The sequence below is a fragment of the Dermacentor andersoni genome, chromosome 1 (assembly GCF_023375885.2).
Source record: "Dermacentor andersoni chromosome 1, qqDerAnde1_hic_scaffold, whole genome shotgun sequence".
Lineage (NCBI taxonomy): Eukaryota > Metazoa > Arthropoda > Arachnida > Ixodida > Ixodidae > Dermacentor > Dermacentor andersoni.
In genome coordinates this window covers 210646285-210663056 of record NC_092814.1, presented here as the reverse complement: position 1 = coordinate 210663056, position 16772 = coordinate 210646285, and the positions used below count along the sequence as shown (strand labels likewise).

Below are 16772 nucleotides of genomic sequence, written 5' to 3'. Positions count from 1 at the left end.
GGACGTCCTCTGTGCATTCTTTCGGTGTCCCGTCCTCAAACGAACCGTTATAACCCCGTTCCACCAAGCAGACAAGTCACAAGTCACGCAAGCAGTTTCCCGGTGAATAATTCAAGGGGTGTGATACTGCCGACCGACATGGAGATGTATATTGTCGCGATAAATATAGGAGTCCGATCACTTAATCCCGAAGTTTCAGAGCTCTTCTGGCTTTATGTCACCAAAAAATTCTGACAGAGCCCATTTCACGATGAATGTCGAGGTTAATATGATTACCATTGAAGCAATATGATAACACATCGCATTGTCACCGCCGAAATGCGACATGTATGAGGAGTGTACTGCAGCCGGGTTCCTCTCTCGCGATTCCCTCTGTACACACTGCGCCATGCGACGGCGCCGCCACGAAGTCCGCACGTGGCCTGCGAGATTCGTGGCGGGCTGGTGCTTGCGAAAGCAGATAATCTTTTTCCCTCGCCTAGTGCGCGCATTCGTGGCGCAGCGCTAAAGCGTGGGACAGCTGTGATTGAGGAACCCGCGCGACGAGGGTTCGATTGCGCCTAGCACTAAATCGATTTTAAAGTTTTTTTTTTTTTTTTTGTATGAGCTGCGTGAAAGACGTTAGACGCGGCTGTTTTTTATCGTGAGCAGCTGAAAATGCGCATGAGTCGCCAGACTATTAAAGCGCTCGCGATTAAACAAAAAAAAATCATTTTGAAATAGCTAGCCAATTCACTCACATTTCACAAAGTGGTCGTTTAATGTACGACGAACACGGTGCGATAACGACAGTGCCAAGGTACCTTTGAGTTAAGATGATCGATTTATGATTATAACAAGCGCCTCGAGGCTCTTAGGCCAGCCAAGGGCTGAACTTTTCACTTAATTGTTACCATATCGAGAGATCCCTCCACCAATAGGTCAGCCGGTTACTAAATCAAACAATTAGTATTCATGCAGTCACGATCTCCTTTTATCATTAGGCAACAGTTCGCGTTTTTTTTTAATGATGCTCAATCCGCAATTACACAATGCGTACCTGATATAACGCTTGCAGCAACCAATGAGGAAAACGATGAGCAGGTTCTGCTTGTACAAACCTTGCCGAAAGCCAAGTAGTGAAAACGTTAACGCGAAGCCACTGAAAAGCAAAACAAAATGTATAAGAAACTGATAAAAAAATCCCTACGAGCGGTTTATTCATGAAACGTAGTCAATTATTACGAGTAGCATGCTGCGTTCGAATGTTATTTCGTTTGCCTAAATTTCTCGTTTGTGGTAAGAAACAACGGGCGTCTACTTCAACGTGTTACTTGAACGCGCAACAAACGCAGTTTATTAGAGAGGTAGTATTTGAAGTAAATACAGGCACCGCCAGTTCAGGCTTAAGTAATCTCCTCCTAACGACCTTCGTGGGGCCAGGGCAACGGAGGTGCCTGCTCGCTATCTCCCTTTCAGAGAAGCCATAACTTTAACTACAGCCACGGCTGAGCCAAAAATAAGACGTGATCAAAACTGCAGGGGTCTATTATATGATCGATGGAGTAACTCTCGCGCTTGACGTTGCGGCAAATATCTTCCTGATCACCACATGCGACCTTTATATTTACACGTTGACGTCTTGTCGCAGAGGCACAAAATAACTTCAATAATAATGGCGCTCAGTAACAAAAAGATTCGGTAATTTCCATATTATGCCATGTTACTTATAAAGTACTATCAGCTTGTTGCCGCACGCTGCAGTGATCGCGTTACTTTTCGGCTATCCGTACATCCGATAAAGGTATTGCACAAAAATGGCAAAGTACTCAGGAACCGAGAAGAGATTAATGTTTGTCCGGCGTTTCTGGTTATATCTCCCCTTCAGCTGCTGTCACATTTTCCAAAATTGCCTGTGTGGTCATGCCATGCACTTCTCACCTTAGATATAGAAACGTGGAAACGCTGAGGAATCCGTTCGGGATTATCTGCGAGACAACCTTCCTGCTGATGTTTTCTATATTGAACAAGTTGCCTGCGTATGAAACCATGAGAGAGAAAAAATATTAAGAAGCGATAAAGAAGAAGAAGGAGAAAAGAAAGGAGAAAGGGGGGGGGGGGGCGGGAGGGCTGAGATTTTCAATTTTTTGTAAGTCACAACCATAAGAAAAGTACAGGTAATGAAGTCTAGAAAAGCATAGAGACAATTCTCTGTCCTTTTATTTTATATGCAGAAATGACAAGGTAAAGAAAAATGAAAGCGGACGACGAAAAGGCATCTTGCCGCCGGTGGGAGCTGAAACCAACCCATCCTCAAGATGTAGCACATCCTTTTGACCGCCGGCGTCACGTAGTAAGTGAACACCTTGTTTATGCACCTTGCATTGCCGTTATAACTGAATAAGCTATTTCAACTGCACTCATACTTCAAGATGCATGCAGCAGTGAGAACGAAGGAAGTCTCAACTTTGACAATGGTACTTGCATTCGTTAGGACAACGACTGATTCCTGTTTTCTGTGGAAACTAAGCCCACCGGACTGACGACTGTTTAAAGGGATTTTTAGAGCGCAGCTCTTAGGCGCCAGTTCCTGCGTTTGGCGTCCCTCGGCGTCGTTTCTCGGCGTAACCGAGTGAACGAGCTCAGCGAAGGACGAAAGAGCGAACTCGGAGCGCAGTGGGGAATTAAAGACGGCGATAACAAAGAGATCGCGAGGAGGAAAGCGGAGGAAGAGAGGGCAGCGGAACCATGAGGCGGAAAGCTGAAGAGGAGGGTATGGCGAAAGCGTGAGAAGAAAAGCGTGGTGCCACGCAACACGGGCACAGCGGCAACTATGGCTACGAGATGGCGCCAGAGTTGCGCGCCGTCGTCTCTTCACCGATGGTATGCGGCGAGCGCGTCCCCCGATACCATATATGAAAACAAAGCGCTGCATGAGCGGTGGTCTGTCTATAGCCTGTTTCACATGATGCGATTTTCGTCGCACCGGAAGTGCGATTTCCGTCGTTTGCAACGAAAATTGAAGTCGTAGTGCCGAACCTCCGATTTTCGGCTGCGACCAACCGGTTGGTCACGCAGTCGCACCGTCGCAGCGATCACTGCGATTTTTCGCAGAAATTGTGTGGAGAGCTATTTCGCCGGTTTGTTTTGGAAAATGGCGCCTCGCTGAACAAGTGCAATGCACGGATACGTGGGCTGCCGAATTACGCTACGTACGCGAAGGGAGAGTAAAAAACTTGTACCGCAGGTTCCATTCTCCCATTTCTATGCGTTCGTTGACATGCCGCGCAGCAAATTAAGTGTACTTTCACGTTTGCTTCGTACGCCTTTCACCATCATCATCATCATCATCACCATCATCGTCATCATCATCATCCTGTTTTATGACAACTGCAGGACGAAGGCGATCTCCAATTACCCCTGACCTGCGCCAACCGATTCCAACTAGCGCCCACGAATTTCCTCGTTTCATCGCTCAACCTAGTCTGCTGTCGTCCTCGATTGCGTTTCTCTTCTCTTGGTACCCATTCTGTAACCCTAATGGTCCAACTGTTATCTAATCGGCGCATTACATGACCTGTACGTCTTTGCGAGTTGTCAATACTACGAGGTATTCGATCCCCACGAGACGACATGGCCTTTCGGGGTCGTCACAATGTTCTTTTGTTGAGTAGCATACAAAAATCGCTCATAGGGAGCAGCTTAAATGATTTCAACCTCGGCAAGGGCAAATTACAGAACAGCAAGGTACCCGAAGTTTCAACGTTGTGCTGAAAGCGGTACTGTTCAGTTGCATGTTGTTGTCGATTTTCAAGCGGGAATTTCCCTATGCATCATGAAAGGTTATCTTACCTCACTTATTTATTAAATTTGACATGGCAAATGTGCAGGCTATCGTAATAAATTTTCTACGATACTATTAAATGCATGGCTTCAACAAACAGCGTCGTCAATTTGTTTTCTAATATTTAATGCACGTTAAGTCGCATCTCTACTCTCGGGAATTTTTTTTCCTGCACAGAAGCCAATAAACTTTGAATATGTTGCGGACTTTGTATCCTTGCTGCACCTGTATTAAGATTTGCTTTGAACGGTAATTAACTCTACAGTTAGTAAATTATTGGCTTGCAGTGACAACACACCCTCCAGCGCCGTCATGTAAAACTCGTGCAGCAGTGCAAAAAGCAAGCAAACAGCCTGTTCTTGTGTAGACGAAACGGTAGAAGACGACATGTTACAAAAAAGTAAATCACAGCGGCGCAGTAAAGTCAGCCAGTTGCACCCCTTTTTGTGAATATTTCAAGTATAAATAGTTCTTGTACGTCCACAGCTAATCAAGTGTGCAGAAATATCCATGTTTTACATGTTTCTATAACAGATTCTAATAAGTTTGTGATCACATTTATTAGTGTGTAAACCCATATAACGATATCCTTTGTGATTACTACCTTTATAAGTAATGAAGTACCATGCTACTTGCAAGAACCTATCACCCTGGAATATTAAAAGAAATTTGTACATTTCAACTATACGCAAGGTGCAGTTTATTCAATAAAGAACCACAAACTGCGTTTTTGAAATGAAACACTTGCTGCAAGTTTTACCTACATACAGACAAGAAAAAAAAATATGTAGAGAACGAAATTCTTCAATTTATTCGCCTGCCACTGTGGCTATAGCATTCAGCTGCTAACACAAGGTGAGGGGTTAAATTGCCAGCCGTGGTAGTCGCATTTCAATGGGAGTCATAGGTGAAAAAGAGCTCTTGCGCTTTGATTTAGCTCATCATCATTTATTGAACCCTTAAACTTTGCGAGATTATTGCATAAGGGAGGCATGTCTATGCGAAATCTAACAAGCAGTACTAACACCAATCGAAAGCGAAGGGCACAATTGTAAAACAAGCATCTTTCCAGGTGCTTCGAACGTTCGAATGTGTAAACATTAATTGCATTAATATCTATTGTTCAGCGGCACTGCACAAATAAGCATGGTCAGGCACAGTAAACATTCTATGAGGTAGCTCGTTCAACAGATGTATAAATGTCAAAAGACGTAAATGTTCACAGCACAAAGAAAACCATTTTGAAGTGTTGTCCTTTCTGGCAGATATGAGTGGGCCATAAGCAGCAGTAACTTTAATAGAGGGCATTGTGTAATACTACTTATGAAAAAAATGACGAGAGTGAAGAAGCTTTTAATACAGTACCTCATGCTACTCTAATAGAAGGAATGATGAGCAAAAAAAGAAGTGGTGGTAGAGTACGCAAGTAAACACGTAACTTTTTGAAAGACAGAAAATTCCAAGTGAGAGTTGGAGGTACATTTCGCCCACCCGAACCAACAACACGGGAATACTACAAGAAGTACTACAGCCTATGGTGTACTACAGCCTAGGGTGTACTACAGTCTATGGGAAAGCTATCTTATACAGAAATCAAGAATGATGCAACAAGCTCTCGACAACATAGCAGACTTTCTTAGCCAGTCTGGCCTCCCGTGTTCTGATAAGTCAGCTTACATCGACGTCGGGAATAAGATCAGAATCAAGAACTACCCCAGATTGCATGTTGTGCTTCACATAACCGGACAAATACATCCGCAAGTTCCAAATCCTGTGCTAGTGTAAGACCAAGATGGCAGAGCCAGCACGTGGGCGAAACAATTAGGCCATGCCTGGACACAAATTCTACACCCTTCAGAAACACAACTTCAGCAACACCTGAACTTGAAACACAACAGGCCCATAACATGCAATATGGGGGTAAATGATTAGGCCAGGAGATGATTTGCAAGTGCCAAACACACAGACGAAGTTGCTAATCATGAAGACCCAAACAAACATCAGGCACATATAGTACCCTGATGTGGCAATAACAGAGCAACATTAGTATGGCACTACATAAAAGTAAATACTTAACAACCAAAAACGCTGAGTGAAAGCGATCAAAGCAGCACTCCCCGTGCAAATTTGCAGACTACAACTTCCTGCATGCCTGCATGGATTTACCAGAAACTGTCAGGGCCTACGCATCACGCAAGATTGTCAGGAAAATGGGCAGATTGACACGCGACTTGCAAGCACATGGCCAAGAAATTAAATTACCCGATACATAGCCTTGCAGATATTCCAGGATAGAATTGGACTCATGAGCTGAAAACATAAGAACTGAAAACTGGGGCGCTACACCGTACAGCTATCTCAAACTTTTTTTATTCCAATTCTGCAATCAGCCATCCGCGATTGGTCAAAAACATTTTTGGAGCACCCCTACATCGCCTGTCTGTCACGCGACGTCACGAAAACCGCAATAGCTCCTCATCTAATATGACGTGTACACACTGATTATGCATGATTGGACTGAACAAAAAAGTTGTTATTTCTTATTCGACGCCTTTTCGTCATTAGCCCTCTCCTATTGGTCAGAATTTTTGGGGCTGAACCCACTTCACCTGCCTGTCACGCGACGTCACAAAACCGCGAAAACTCACCGCGTCCAAGTGACGTGTACTCGTCATGCATTAATATGCATTAATATGTCAAACAAAACTGAATTTGTTTTTCTGAATAGCCGCAGGCTGCCCCGTTCCGAAAGGAATAAAAGATGGCTGCCGCCAATTGCTCGGGCAGTGGCTACTCGCTCCTGCCGGAGAGCTTGAGTTGTTTTGCGTACAATCAGACTTCTTGCATGGCAGTGTAACGTTTTTGAGCACTTTCGGCACGTTTATGACGTCGTTATGCCAACTCTTCTTTGCTGAGGATCTGTTTTAGCGTCATTCTTAAGCTTCCGTTGCATGCCGCCGCGATTGTCGACGAGCCACCGCAAGCTAAGTAAGAGAAAGCGGACCAATCGCAGACGCCGGCACCACCCTCTTCATCCGGCACCACCCTCTTCATGTTAAGTATTGTATAAGGTTGTGCCCTTCTTCGTTTTGTTACAACTTTTTTATTCCCCCTCACCTAATACTCCAACCTTGCAGCCTGCGAGGTATATAAATGAATAAATAAATACATAAGCACATGTCATTAATTTTTCTGCGCACACCTCTTACCATAACTCCCTCAACAAACGTCACTGCATTAATGTCTCGCAGTGTGCATCGACTTTAACTGCCGTTTGCATGTTGGTATAGTTTGTGAACAGTGTAGTGCATAAACATTACATAATATTAATGTTGTCACCTAAGCGGCGCATAAACAACCCTTGCGAAAGATGGCACGTTGGATTGTTGAAAATAAGGACAACTTTTTATATCGCAGTTACTTTAACAGCATTTAGCTGACCACTTGACAAATACTTCGCTTTGTATAGATTTCAACATGTGCTCTGAATCTGCAGCTGTTTCTTTTTTTTTTTTTTTTGCTAATTAATGTGGCCATTACTGTGTGGCCACATCTTGTAGGTCTGAAAATAAAGTTCAATAAATTGCATTGTTGCAACATTTACAAAAATGCGTACATCACTGCGATGGCAACACCGGAACTTGATACAAACACGCACACTATAGGATGCGGACAAATGATCAGGACAATCTCTCGAATGTTTGGATCCTGAAACTTATAAAAGTGAACGGTTTCATTCCATGCCTGTTAATGGGAGGGAAAAGGAAAACTTGTGTTCATGGAACAAAATCGCATTGACAAGGTTAGAGATATAGTCATTGCTTAACACTTTCGATATGAATAATTATAGCTTGCTATAGACATTAAAGCAACCTTTCGACAGCAAGAAAAGGAATCAGTTTTTTTAGCTTTGAGTATTTAATTACAGGCAATTCAAGCGGGCATACAATTCTGCAAATAGAATCTGTTTAGAAATACCAGATAGGAATTAACGTTGAGGCTTTCCTTCGTACTTTCTTTGACTGAGTAATCAAGTTTGAAATGACTTCCATTAGTATGTCGTAGCAATGTTGATCTAATACCGGTTAAATACATGACCAGCTGAAGAAATCTGGATGATTGCTATTGATTACAGTGAAGGAACTATAACATCTATTAACATTAATAATATAACAATAATAATATTTATTTCCACAAGACTGGCCAACCGTGAGCGGCGTACGACGCTGAGCAGAAAGGTGAGAAACTCTACGGCAAGTGCGCCTGCCGTGAGCATTATGAGTTCCTGCATTATGCACAGCACGTATTCATACGATCCCTTCAAGTGGCAGTCTTCCTGTGAACCCTTCTTCTTGCTAGAAAATACATTCAAGGAAGACAGGGTGAGAGTTGCAGGGTAAATTGCCAACATTTACTAGCTGCATACAACGAGCCACAATGACTCCAAGTTTAAAAAAGAGAAACGAGGGTGTGGGGAAAGAAAGGAGAGAAAAGAAAGTCAACGCAAGAGTCTCGTCGGCCGAGTCCGACGCAGGGGCAAGGCGTTATTTCAACGGGCCACAGCGAATACCTCAAATATCTTTCCTCTATCAGAACGACTGGCAACGTCGTCGTGCGCCAGGCCGGCCCGCAAGCAGCTTCCTTGTAATCAGAGGCGCTCACCGGAGAATTCGAGTTGCACCATTATGTAGGCGTGTCCGTATATGACCCACAGGATGAGCAGCACCTTGAAGCCGCCGAGGAAGAGAAGAGGCCGGTTCTTGTCCGTGTTCTCGGTGCGCAGCAGGTAGCGTGTGTTGCTTATAGCAGAGAAGTACAGCAGCGTTCCAAGCATCGTGCCATCTGAGGGTGAAATTGGATCAAGATTAAAGAGTGGTGTACAAAACGCTGACTTCTCTTGATGCTCTAATTCGCGGATTTGCCACGACGCATGCGCAGTAAACAATTTAAAAAAAGAAGATGTCATATAAACGCATGCAGCACTGTGTGATGCAGGGGACTTATAACCGTAAAGCTATTCCGATCTTTTATATTCAGTTTCTGCAATCAATCCTCCACGATTTGTCAACATATTTTCGGGCCGCCCCCATTGCGCCTTGTCTGTCACAGGACGGCAAAAAAAGTCACAGTCGCTTTAGCATACCCCAAAGAGGATGAAGGCGAAAGCCTGCGCGCTCGCGAGACGCTCATTGCATTACTTAACATTTTCATTCTAATGCGTTGTTACTTCCTGTTGCTTGTTTCCTCCCACCAAAGGTCGATTGCTTTAATTAAATATAGCTTAATTAACGGTCCCTTAATTAAATTCGCCTTAATAAACACCAAAGGCCGCGGGTTCGACTCTCATCAGAGGTCAAGCGTTCGACTGCAATTTTGGTGTCATTGAATTTTGGTGCCATAAAGCCGGCTGGTCAAAATTTTCGTAACGCCGGACGCTCAGATTTTCGTCCCATGAGCTGTCTAAGGCTTTCGCCTTAACACCTCGAAAACTCCGCATATGATATGGCGTGTACACACTGATCATAAAACTGAAAAAAAGAAAGCTTATTATTTCCACTTCTACGCCTTTTTCACCATCAGCCCTCCGCTAATGTTGAAAAGTTTTCGGGCTGCGCCCACTTCGCCAGTCTGTCGCGCGACGTCACAAAACCGCAAAAACTCAGAGCGTTAAAGTGACGTGAACGCATTTAAGATCCATTAATATGCCAAACAAAACTTATCTTTTTCTTTTTTTCCGAAAAGCCAAAGACCTTCCCGTTCCGAAATGAATATACGATGGCTGGCACAGGCGACTCGGAGATGCCGGAGAGAATGGTTTATTTGCGCATAATTAAAATTTTTGCGTGGCAGCATAACGTTGTCAAGCCCTTTCGGCACGTACAAGACAACGCTGTTCCAACTTTTCTTTGCTGAGGATTCGTTTTAGCTGCATTTGTACTCTTCCGTTGCACGCCGCCACAATTTTCCACCAGACGCCGAAAGCTAAGCCAGAAGTGGCCCAATCGCCAACCCCGGCACTACCCTCCTCATCCAGTTGTCTACTTTCAGTGCGCTAGCCCGGTACAACGAAACCCTCTCGACTTCTGCGTGATCCTCGCCTCTAGTCAGCCAATTAGGTAAGAAAAACCTGTCGAGTACGTCAATGCTATTCGCTCTGAAAGCAAACAAATGTGACTTCCTATTAAAGAATTGTTTATTCTTTATAAAAACGGAATAAACAGGTAGTATATTGACACGTGTACTTGTCTTTATCGGGCGACACGTTTCACCGCCTAACAAATGTTATCGCACAGCGCAGGACGCGCCTGCATGTATCGGAAGTTTCTGGAATGTTATCGATGGTTCCATCCGCTGTCTGTGACCGAACCTTGTGTAATCCGATTGCATGTGTGCGCGACGCGAATAATGTAGAACTTTGTGGAAGGCACGCGGGTCCCAGCGATTACTCTGGAACATTCGACGACTGATGTATAAAAGCCGACGCGCTTGACCCGCTCATCAGATTTTCGACGATCGCCGAATCTAAAGGATCCTTCTGGACGACTGGCGCGGTGGAGCCTCAGACTACAAGAATACGACATCACTGTAACCTACAAGTCCGGACGAAAACACTCTGATGCCGATTGCCTGTCACGCGCCCCCATTGACCCGCCGCTGCAAGATGACGAGAATGACAACGCTTTCCTTGGAATGATAAGCGCGGAAGACTTCGCTGAACAGCAACTGGCAGACCCGGAGCTAAAAGGCCTCGTCGAGTATTTGGAAGGGCACACCGACGTTGTCTCTAGGGCATTTAAGCGCGGATTATCTTCGTTCACGCTTCAAAACAATCTACTCGTGAAGAACTTCTCACCAGTCCGCGCCAACTACCTTCTTGTTGTTCCGTCGGCGCTGCGTCCAGAAGTACTGCGCGCCCTACATGACGATCCGATCGCCGGGCACCTCGGTTTCTCCCGGACGCTGTCGAGAATATAGGAAAGGTATTACTGGCCGCGTCTGACCGCCGACGTCGCCCGTTACGTCAAGACATGCCGAGACTGTCAGCGATGCAAGACACCACCGACAAGGCCAGCGGGATTGCTGGAATTACTACAGCCGATCAAGCCTCCTTGCCGACCTTTTCAGCAGATCGAGATGGACTTGTTGGGACCATTTCCGATGTCAACATCCGGAAATAAGTGGATCGTCGTGGCGACGGACTACCTCACCGCTTCGCTGAAACTAAAGCTCTGCCGAAAGGTAGCGCAGCCGAAGTGGCAAAATTTTTCGTCGAAAGCATCCTGCTGCGACATAGCGCCCCAGAAGTCCTCATCACCGACAGAAAAAAAAATTATATTATGGGGTTTTACGTGCCAAAACCACTTCATGATTATGAGGCACGCTGTGGTGCAGGACTCCGGACATTTCGACCACCTGGGGATCTTTAACGTGCACCTAAATCTAAGTACACGGGTGTTTTTGCATTATCACCGACAGAGGAACGGCCTTTACAGCGGAGTTCACCCAAGCCATTCTGCAGTACAGTCAAAGAAGTCACAGGAGGACGACTGCCTACCACCCACAGACGAATGATCTTACGGAGCGCCTGAATAAAACCCTCGCCGACATGCTAGTAATGTACGTCGACGTCGAACACAAGACCTGGGATGCCGTGCTGCCGTACGTAACCTTCGCGTACAACACGTAGGTGCAAGAAACAACACAGGTCACGCGTTTAAACTGGTTTACGGCAAGAACCCGACGACGACGCTCGACGCCATGCTGCCGCACTTCACTGACGAGGAGAATCTTGACGTCGCTACCCATCTCCAGCGCGCTGAAGAAGCCAGACAGCTCGCCCGCCTACGGATCAAGAACCAGCAGCGTACCGACAGCCGACACTACAACCTCCGACGGCGCTTCGTCGAGTACCAACCCGGCGACCGTGTTTGGGTATGGACCCCGATACGCAGACGAGGACTGAGTGAGAAACTATTGCGACGCTATTTCGAACCCTACAAGGTCATCCGACGTATTAGAGCACTGGATTATGAGGTCGTGCCAAACGGCATTTCGCATTGACAGCGGCGCCGCGCACGATCTGAAGTGGTCCATATGGTGCGTCTTAAACCCTTTTACGGACGCTGACGAACTTCCTTATTTTGTTATTTTCTTTGCTACGAGCGCTTTCCTTTCGTTTGTTTGCAGCATCGGGTCGATACTTTTTAAGAGGGGGGTATTGACACGTGTACTTGTCTTTATCGGGCGACACGTTTTACCGCCTAACAAATGTTATCGCACAGGGCAGGACGCGCCTGCATGTATCGGAAGTTTCTGGAATGTTATCGATGGTTCCATCCGCTGTCTGTGACCGAACCTTGTGTAATCTGATTGCATGTGTGCGCGACGCGAATAATGTAGAACTTTTTGGAAGGCACGCGGGTCCCAGCGATTACTCTGGAACATTCGACGACTGATGTATAAAAGCCGACGCCCTTGACCCGTTCATCAGATTTTTGACGATCGCCGAATGTATTCGCCGCTATCGTTCTTTGAGTGTAGCCTGCTTTTGAGGGCACAAGTTCGCCCAATAACACGCTAGTTTCGTTAATCAAAGTTTTGCTGCCTTCTTCACCGTCACTACCACCTGACAATATTATACAAGCGAGGGTTCAAAAATCTAAGATTGCACCGGGATGTTCAATAGGAAATACAAAGAATTAATACATGGGAAGCAATATAACAGGTGTTACTGAACATAAATGAAAAAAATCAATACAGACAGTAATCAGACTATCTATCTGAAATCTGAATATCTATCTGAAACATAGATATTAATCTAGTAGGAAAAAGCACAAGTAACAAAAGTTCCCATATAACAGAACATTTACCACACATGATGCATTATACAAATGCGCAATTGCTGGCGGAGCAGAACGGCGCCCCCCTTGCCTACCTCCCATCCCCCCAAGGGCTTTCGCGCGACGGAAGACGGCGCGTTTGCTCTCCGCCTTCTTTCATCGCGCGCGCCAGATTCAGCCGCGACCGTCGGTTTCCCTCGCGTGTAATAACGACGCACGGCGACGTTGTTGTAGCCTTTGGACAGTAAGAATGCGGCAGGAATGCCCATATAATTTCTATCGCAATAAAATGGCCGTGCTTTGATGAGTACATGCTCTGATGTCAAATTTAATCTTGCATTTCAAGCGATGAATATGGCTATGAAACTCTAGGTTGCTATGTATTTGTATGCCAAAAAATGCTACAGATTCAGTGATAATGATATGACGCGATCCAAGAATCACTGATGTAGCGTTAGGTGATGTAGCGTTGTTTCCGTGGGGAGCGGACATAAATTTAGTCTTAGATGGGTTAGGGACCAATTGATTGACAGAACACCAGCGAACAATTAGTCCTAAAGCAGTATTTAGTTTCACAGATAAAGAAGCAATACAAGTATTACATGTTAAAGCAGTAGTGTCATCAGCATATAAAATGACATGAACATCCATTAGTTTTTTAGACAGGTCGTTAACGTAGATTATGAAGAGTAACGGACCTAAACTAGAGCTCTGAGGTGCGCCTTGGTCAAATATTTTTGTACCAGAAAGACAGCCCCCACAGCTAACAATTTGTTGCCTGTTTAGTAAATACGAATTTGAATATTTTAATGGAGGAATAGTAACACCATAAGCTTCAAGTTTGTGAAAGGGGATATTATAGTTAACAGTATCAAAATCCTTACTAAAATTTAAGAAGACAGAATCGACAAGATATCCAGAATCAATAGCATTTTTAATAAAATCTGTTAAAGAAAGAAAGGCCAGACTTATTGAGTGTCCAAAACGGAAACCGAATTGAGAGTTGGTTAATATATTAAACTTATTTTGATAATTTTTAGACGCACCCCAAGAAGTTGTTCTATAGTTTTACTAATGACGGAAATGATAGAAACAGGACGTAATTAGATACGATATGCCTGTCACCCTTCTTAAAAACAGGAATTACTTTTGCTATCTTTAAAAAGCTAGGAAAAACACCGTTATTTAAAATTAGGTTTGTGATGTAGTTTGGTGTGTCGTAGACAAGATGAGCCACTAATTTTAGATGGCCAGCGGAAAAATTATCTAATTCAGGGCCAGTGTTTTTGAGATTACGAATTATAGCGATCACCTCGTGTGGTGTGAAAGGAAACAGAGAAAACGATAAACCAACATGTTTCAATTCACAATGAGAGGCTATAGGATGGTCAATATCCACTTCATGAAAATAATTACTGAAAGCATTTGAATTATCAACCGCATAAGTGTATGTTTCTAGATTACAATTGATTTTATCTACGCGAACGCTGCGCATGTCCTTGTTTAAAAGAGGATTCAACAACTCCTATTGTTTCTTAGTTTTCTTTTTATATTCTTCAAATTCATGTTCGTAATAACGCTTTTTTACATTCTTTAGCAGATTAGTTAAAACCGCGAAGTAAGTTTTATGTCGTAAAAGTGAATCGTGAACATAAACGAGGAGAGCGTTTCACAGCCTGTTCAAACAACGCTGCGAGTCGCCGCCCGATGCTTGCGTCGGCGGATACGTAAATTTGATGACATAATATTGGAATGAAAACGTATTGGAACCGTTTATGTTACAGGGCCCAGGTATGCGGCAGAAAATTCTGACTTGTTTGATTGAGAACATAAAGCGAATAATACACTTCACTATGGTTTACTGTCAAAGGAATCAGTATTTTGTCCCGGATTATCGCTTAGATATGGCATAAAAACCCACGGACTTAATATTTTATGTATGTGTGGTGTGTCATATCAGCCACTTGTTTCCAATAAAGGAAAATAAATTTTCCAGTTATATTGGTCTCAATGGTGGTTATAGGTGCTTTCTTTAACAGTGTACCATACTGCACAACGTATTAAAGGTACCATGTAAGATAATTTCAGCTTGTGCCTGTTTATACCATCTTTTGTGTGTCACCTCATCCATCACCCCCTTTTTTTTTACAGTAGATTGCTGGACCTGTTGTTAGGCTAACGTCTCTAGATTTCATTTCATTGTCTGTCTCATGTTCTGTCTCTCTTTCTTGCTTATAGGTTAAGAAAACCAGAAGAAAACCTATGTAATCCTACTCGATACCGGCTGCCACTGTTTTTCAAGCCTGATTCTCAGAAAACCCGAGGAAAATGGAACGTAATGACTACAGGCAAAAAAAAAATCATTGAGATTCAGAACGTACAGTGACTGAAATAAGAATGCAGAAGTGAACTCCTACGGGGAAAAATAAAGAAATTCAGTGGGAAAGGAGTCACCAAGACTGTTCATCAACCATAGAGTGCTTTTATTTTACATTATTATCCTAAACCTTCCCTGCGGAGACCGGGTCGCCGATCCGGTCGAAGCGCAAGGACACAGCAGGGTATTTCCCGCAATAGGTGCGTGCACAAACAATGACTTATGAAGGACTAAAACCGGACTCTTCGTTCCAAAAAGGAAGGGGAAAAAACGAAAGATTGGGAGTTTCAAGTGAGTTGTGGATTTCCCGCGACAGGTACGTGAACAAAAAAGTCGTGGCAAATGAAGAACTAAACCTGCGTTCTTCGTTTCAAAAAAATAAGAAAATAAAGATTGAGAGTATCAATTAAGGTGGCGTAGAGTAGTGAGCAACGCTGTTTTTGAGGCGCCCCTTTCCTGCTGTCTGCGGCTACTCGAGCTATGACGTAGCGCCCAGCTGACGCCAGGTGTGTCGCTCTGGAGGCGCTCTTTTCAGGGGCAGGTCCAAGTTCCTTCGGCTCGCGGCATGCTGTCGCAATGAGCACCTCCCCGGCTACGAGCCGATCGGCCACCCTCCCCTCTCACCACGCGCAACGGCGGGGCCAGCCGTTTTCAAGGTGAAGCTTACCACACACTAAATTACGATAACTCCTTCGCCTTCTCCATTCGAGGTAATTGCGTCGATGACTGTCAGGTTCGTCGACACATATCAAGACATTTCCACTTCGTATACCCCAAAGCGTGGTTATTATGCGCGTGGGCGCACGCGCCAGGTGCATGTGCGTCTTCCTTAATTGCCATAAGATTATTTTTTTTATCGCTGTCTCCAAACGATCTCCAGTTGGTTACGCAATAGACAGGACTGCCCGCGAGCGGCGAAATTTGCGCGCGGTGTTCTGTCCAGGCAAATATTATGCCGTCACCGTTGTGGCTGATGTTAAAAGAACGTCGACCGGAAATATATTATGGACAGGAATGCGTCTTGTTCGTATTTTGCTATCTGTCTCTCCCTCTGGAAGCACCAAAATTGTGTCACACGACCCGAAAGGCTTTTAATACAAAAAAAAAGAGATATAGAAAATGTGCATATGTGCGCTTGTTCAAGGTCGCTGATTACACTCGTAGAGAAATAAATGATGCAGTGACATTGATTTTAACGGCCGTACCAACCGGACCTGCAACTTAGACGGTTTCTCTTACCCTTCGGCTTGGCGTTGCATGCACCGCGTGCTTCCATTATCCATTCCGCAAGCGTCGCCACAATAACCGTGAGTGCAAGACCTCCTAGCACTGCCCTGCAATCGGAAAGAGAAAACGCAAGGCAACGAATGGTATGAAAGACACCAACTTCACGATTCTTCGAGCGACCACAGTTCGATCTTTCCTTACGTGACGACGTCAAATTTTTCCATCAATATCTGTTGATTGCTTCCCTCTAACGACATATTAAGAAACTTTGGCTTGGAGAATGATACTGGGTCTGCCTATCTGGTCTGAAGGATCTCTATCAGATTATCCGGCCTTCCTGGAACGAAGCGGAGCAAAATGCGCGTGGTCTGCGCGTTATCTGGCTTCACAGAATATGAGTAATTGTGCAAGCATTTCAGGGCATCAGCCTTGTGCTGAGGCTTTTTGAACATTTTGACCACGGTGCACTCATGCTCAGAAGAATAAAATATCAACAGCTCGAATT

The 16772-nt window shown here is 44.6% G+C and overlaps 1 protein-coding gene and 1 long non-coding RNA gene across 2 annotated transcripts in view; one reads left to right on the top strand and one right to left on the bottom strand.

Moving 5' to 3' along the window:
* LOC129380854 (uncharacterized) overlaps positions 1 to 15101 on the top strand; it is a 32306-nt gene extending 17205 nt beyond the window's left edge. Inside the window, exons 3-4 of the long non-coding RNA XR_008609078.2 lie at positions 2214 to 2332; positions 14902 to 15101. This is a non-coding gene — a long non-coding RNA (uncharacterized lncRNA). The remainder of the gene's footprint in view (positions 1 to 2213; positions 2333 to 14901) is intronic.
* LOC126547432 (nose resistant to fluoxetine protein 6-like) overlaps positions 1 to 16772 on the bottom strand; it is a 50836-nt gene that overhangs the window by 21295 nt on the left and 12769 nt on the right. The window contains exons 5-8 of the mRNA XM_050195435.3: positions 16280 to 16374; positions 8486 to 8665; positions 1921 to 2014; positions 1040 to 1141 (exon numbers count right to left, since the gene is read on the bottom strand). Of these exons, the coding sequence (XP_050051392.3) occupies positions 1040 to 1141; positions 1921 to 2014; positions 8486 to 8665; positions 16280 to 16374 (471 nt within the window). The remainder of the gene's footprint in view (positions 1 to 1039; positions 1142 to 1920; positions 2015 to 8485; positions 8666 to 16279; positions 16375 to 16772) is intronic.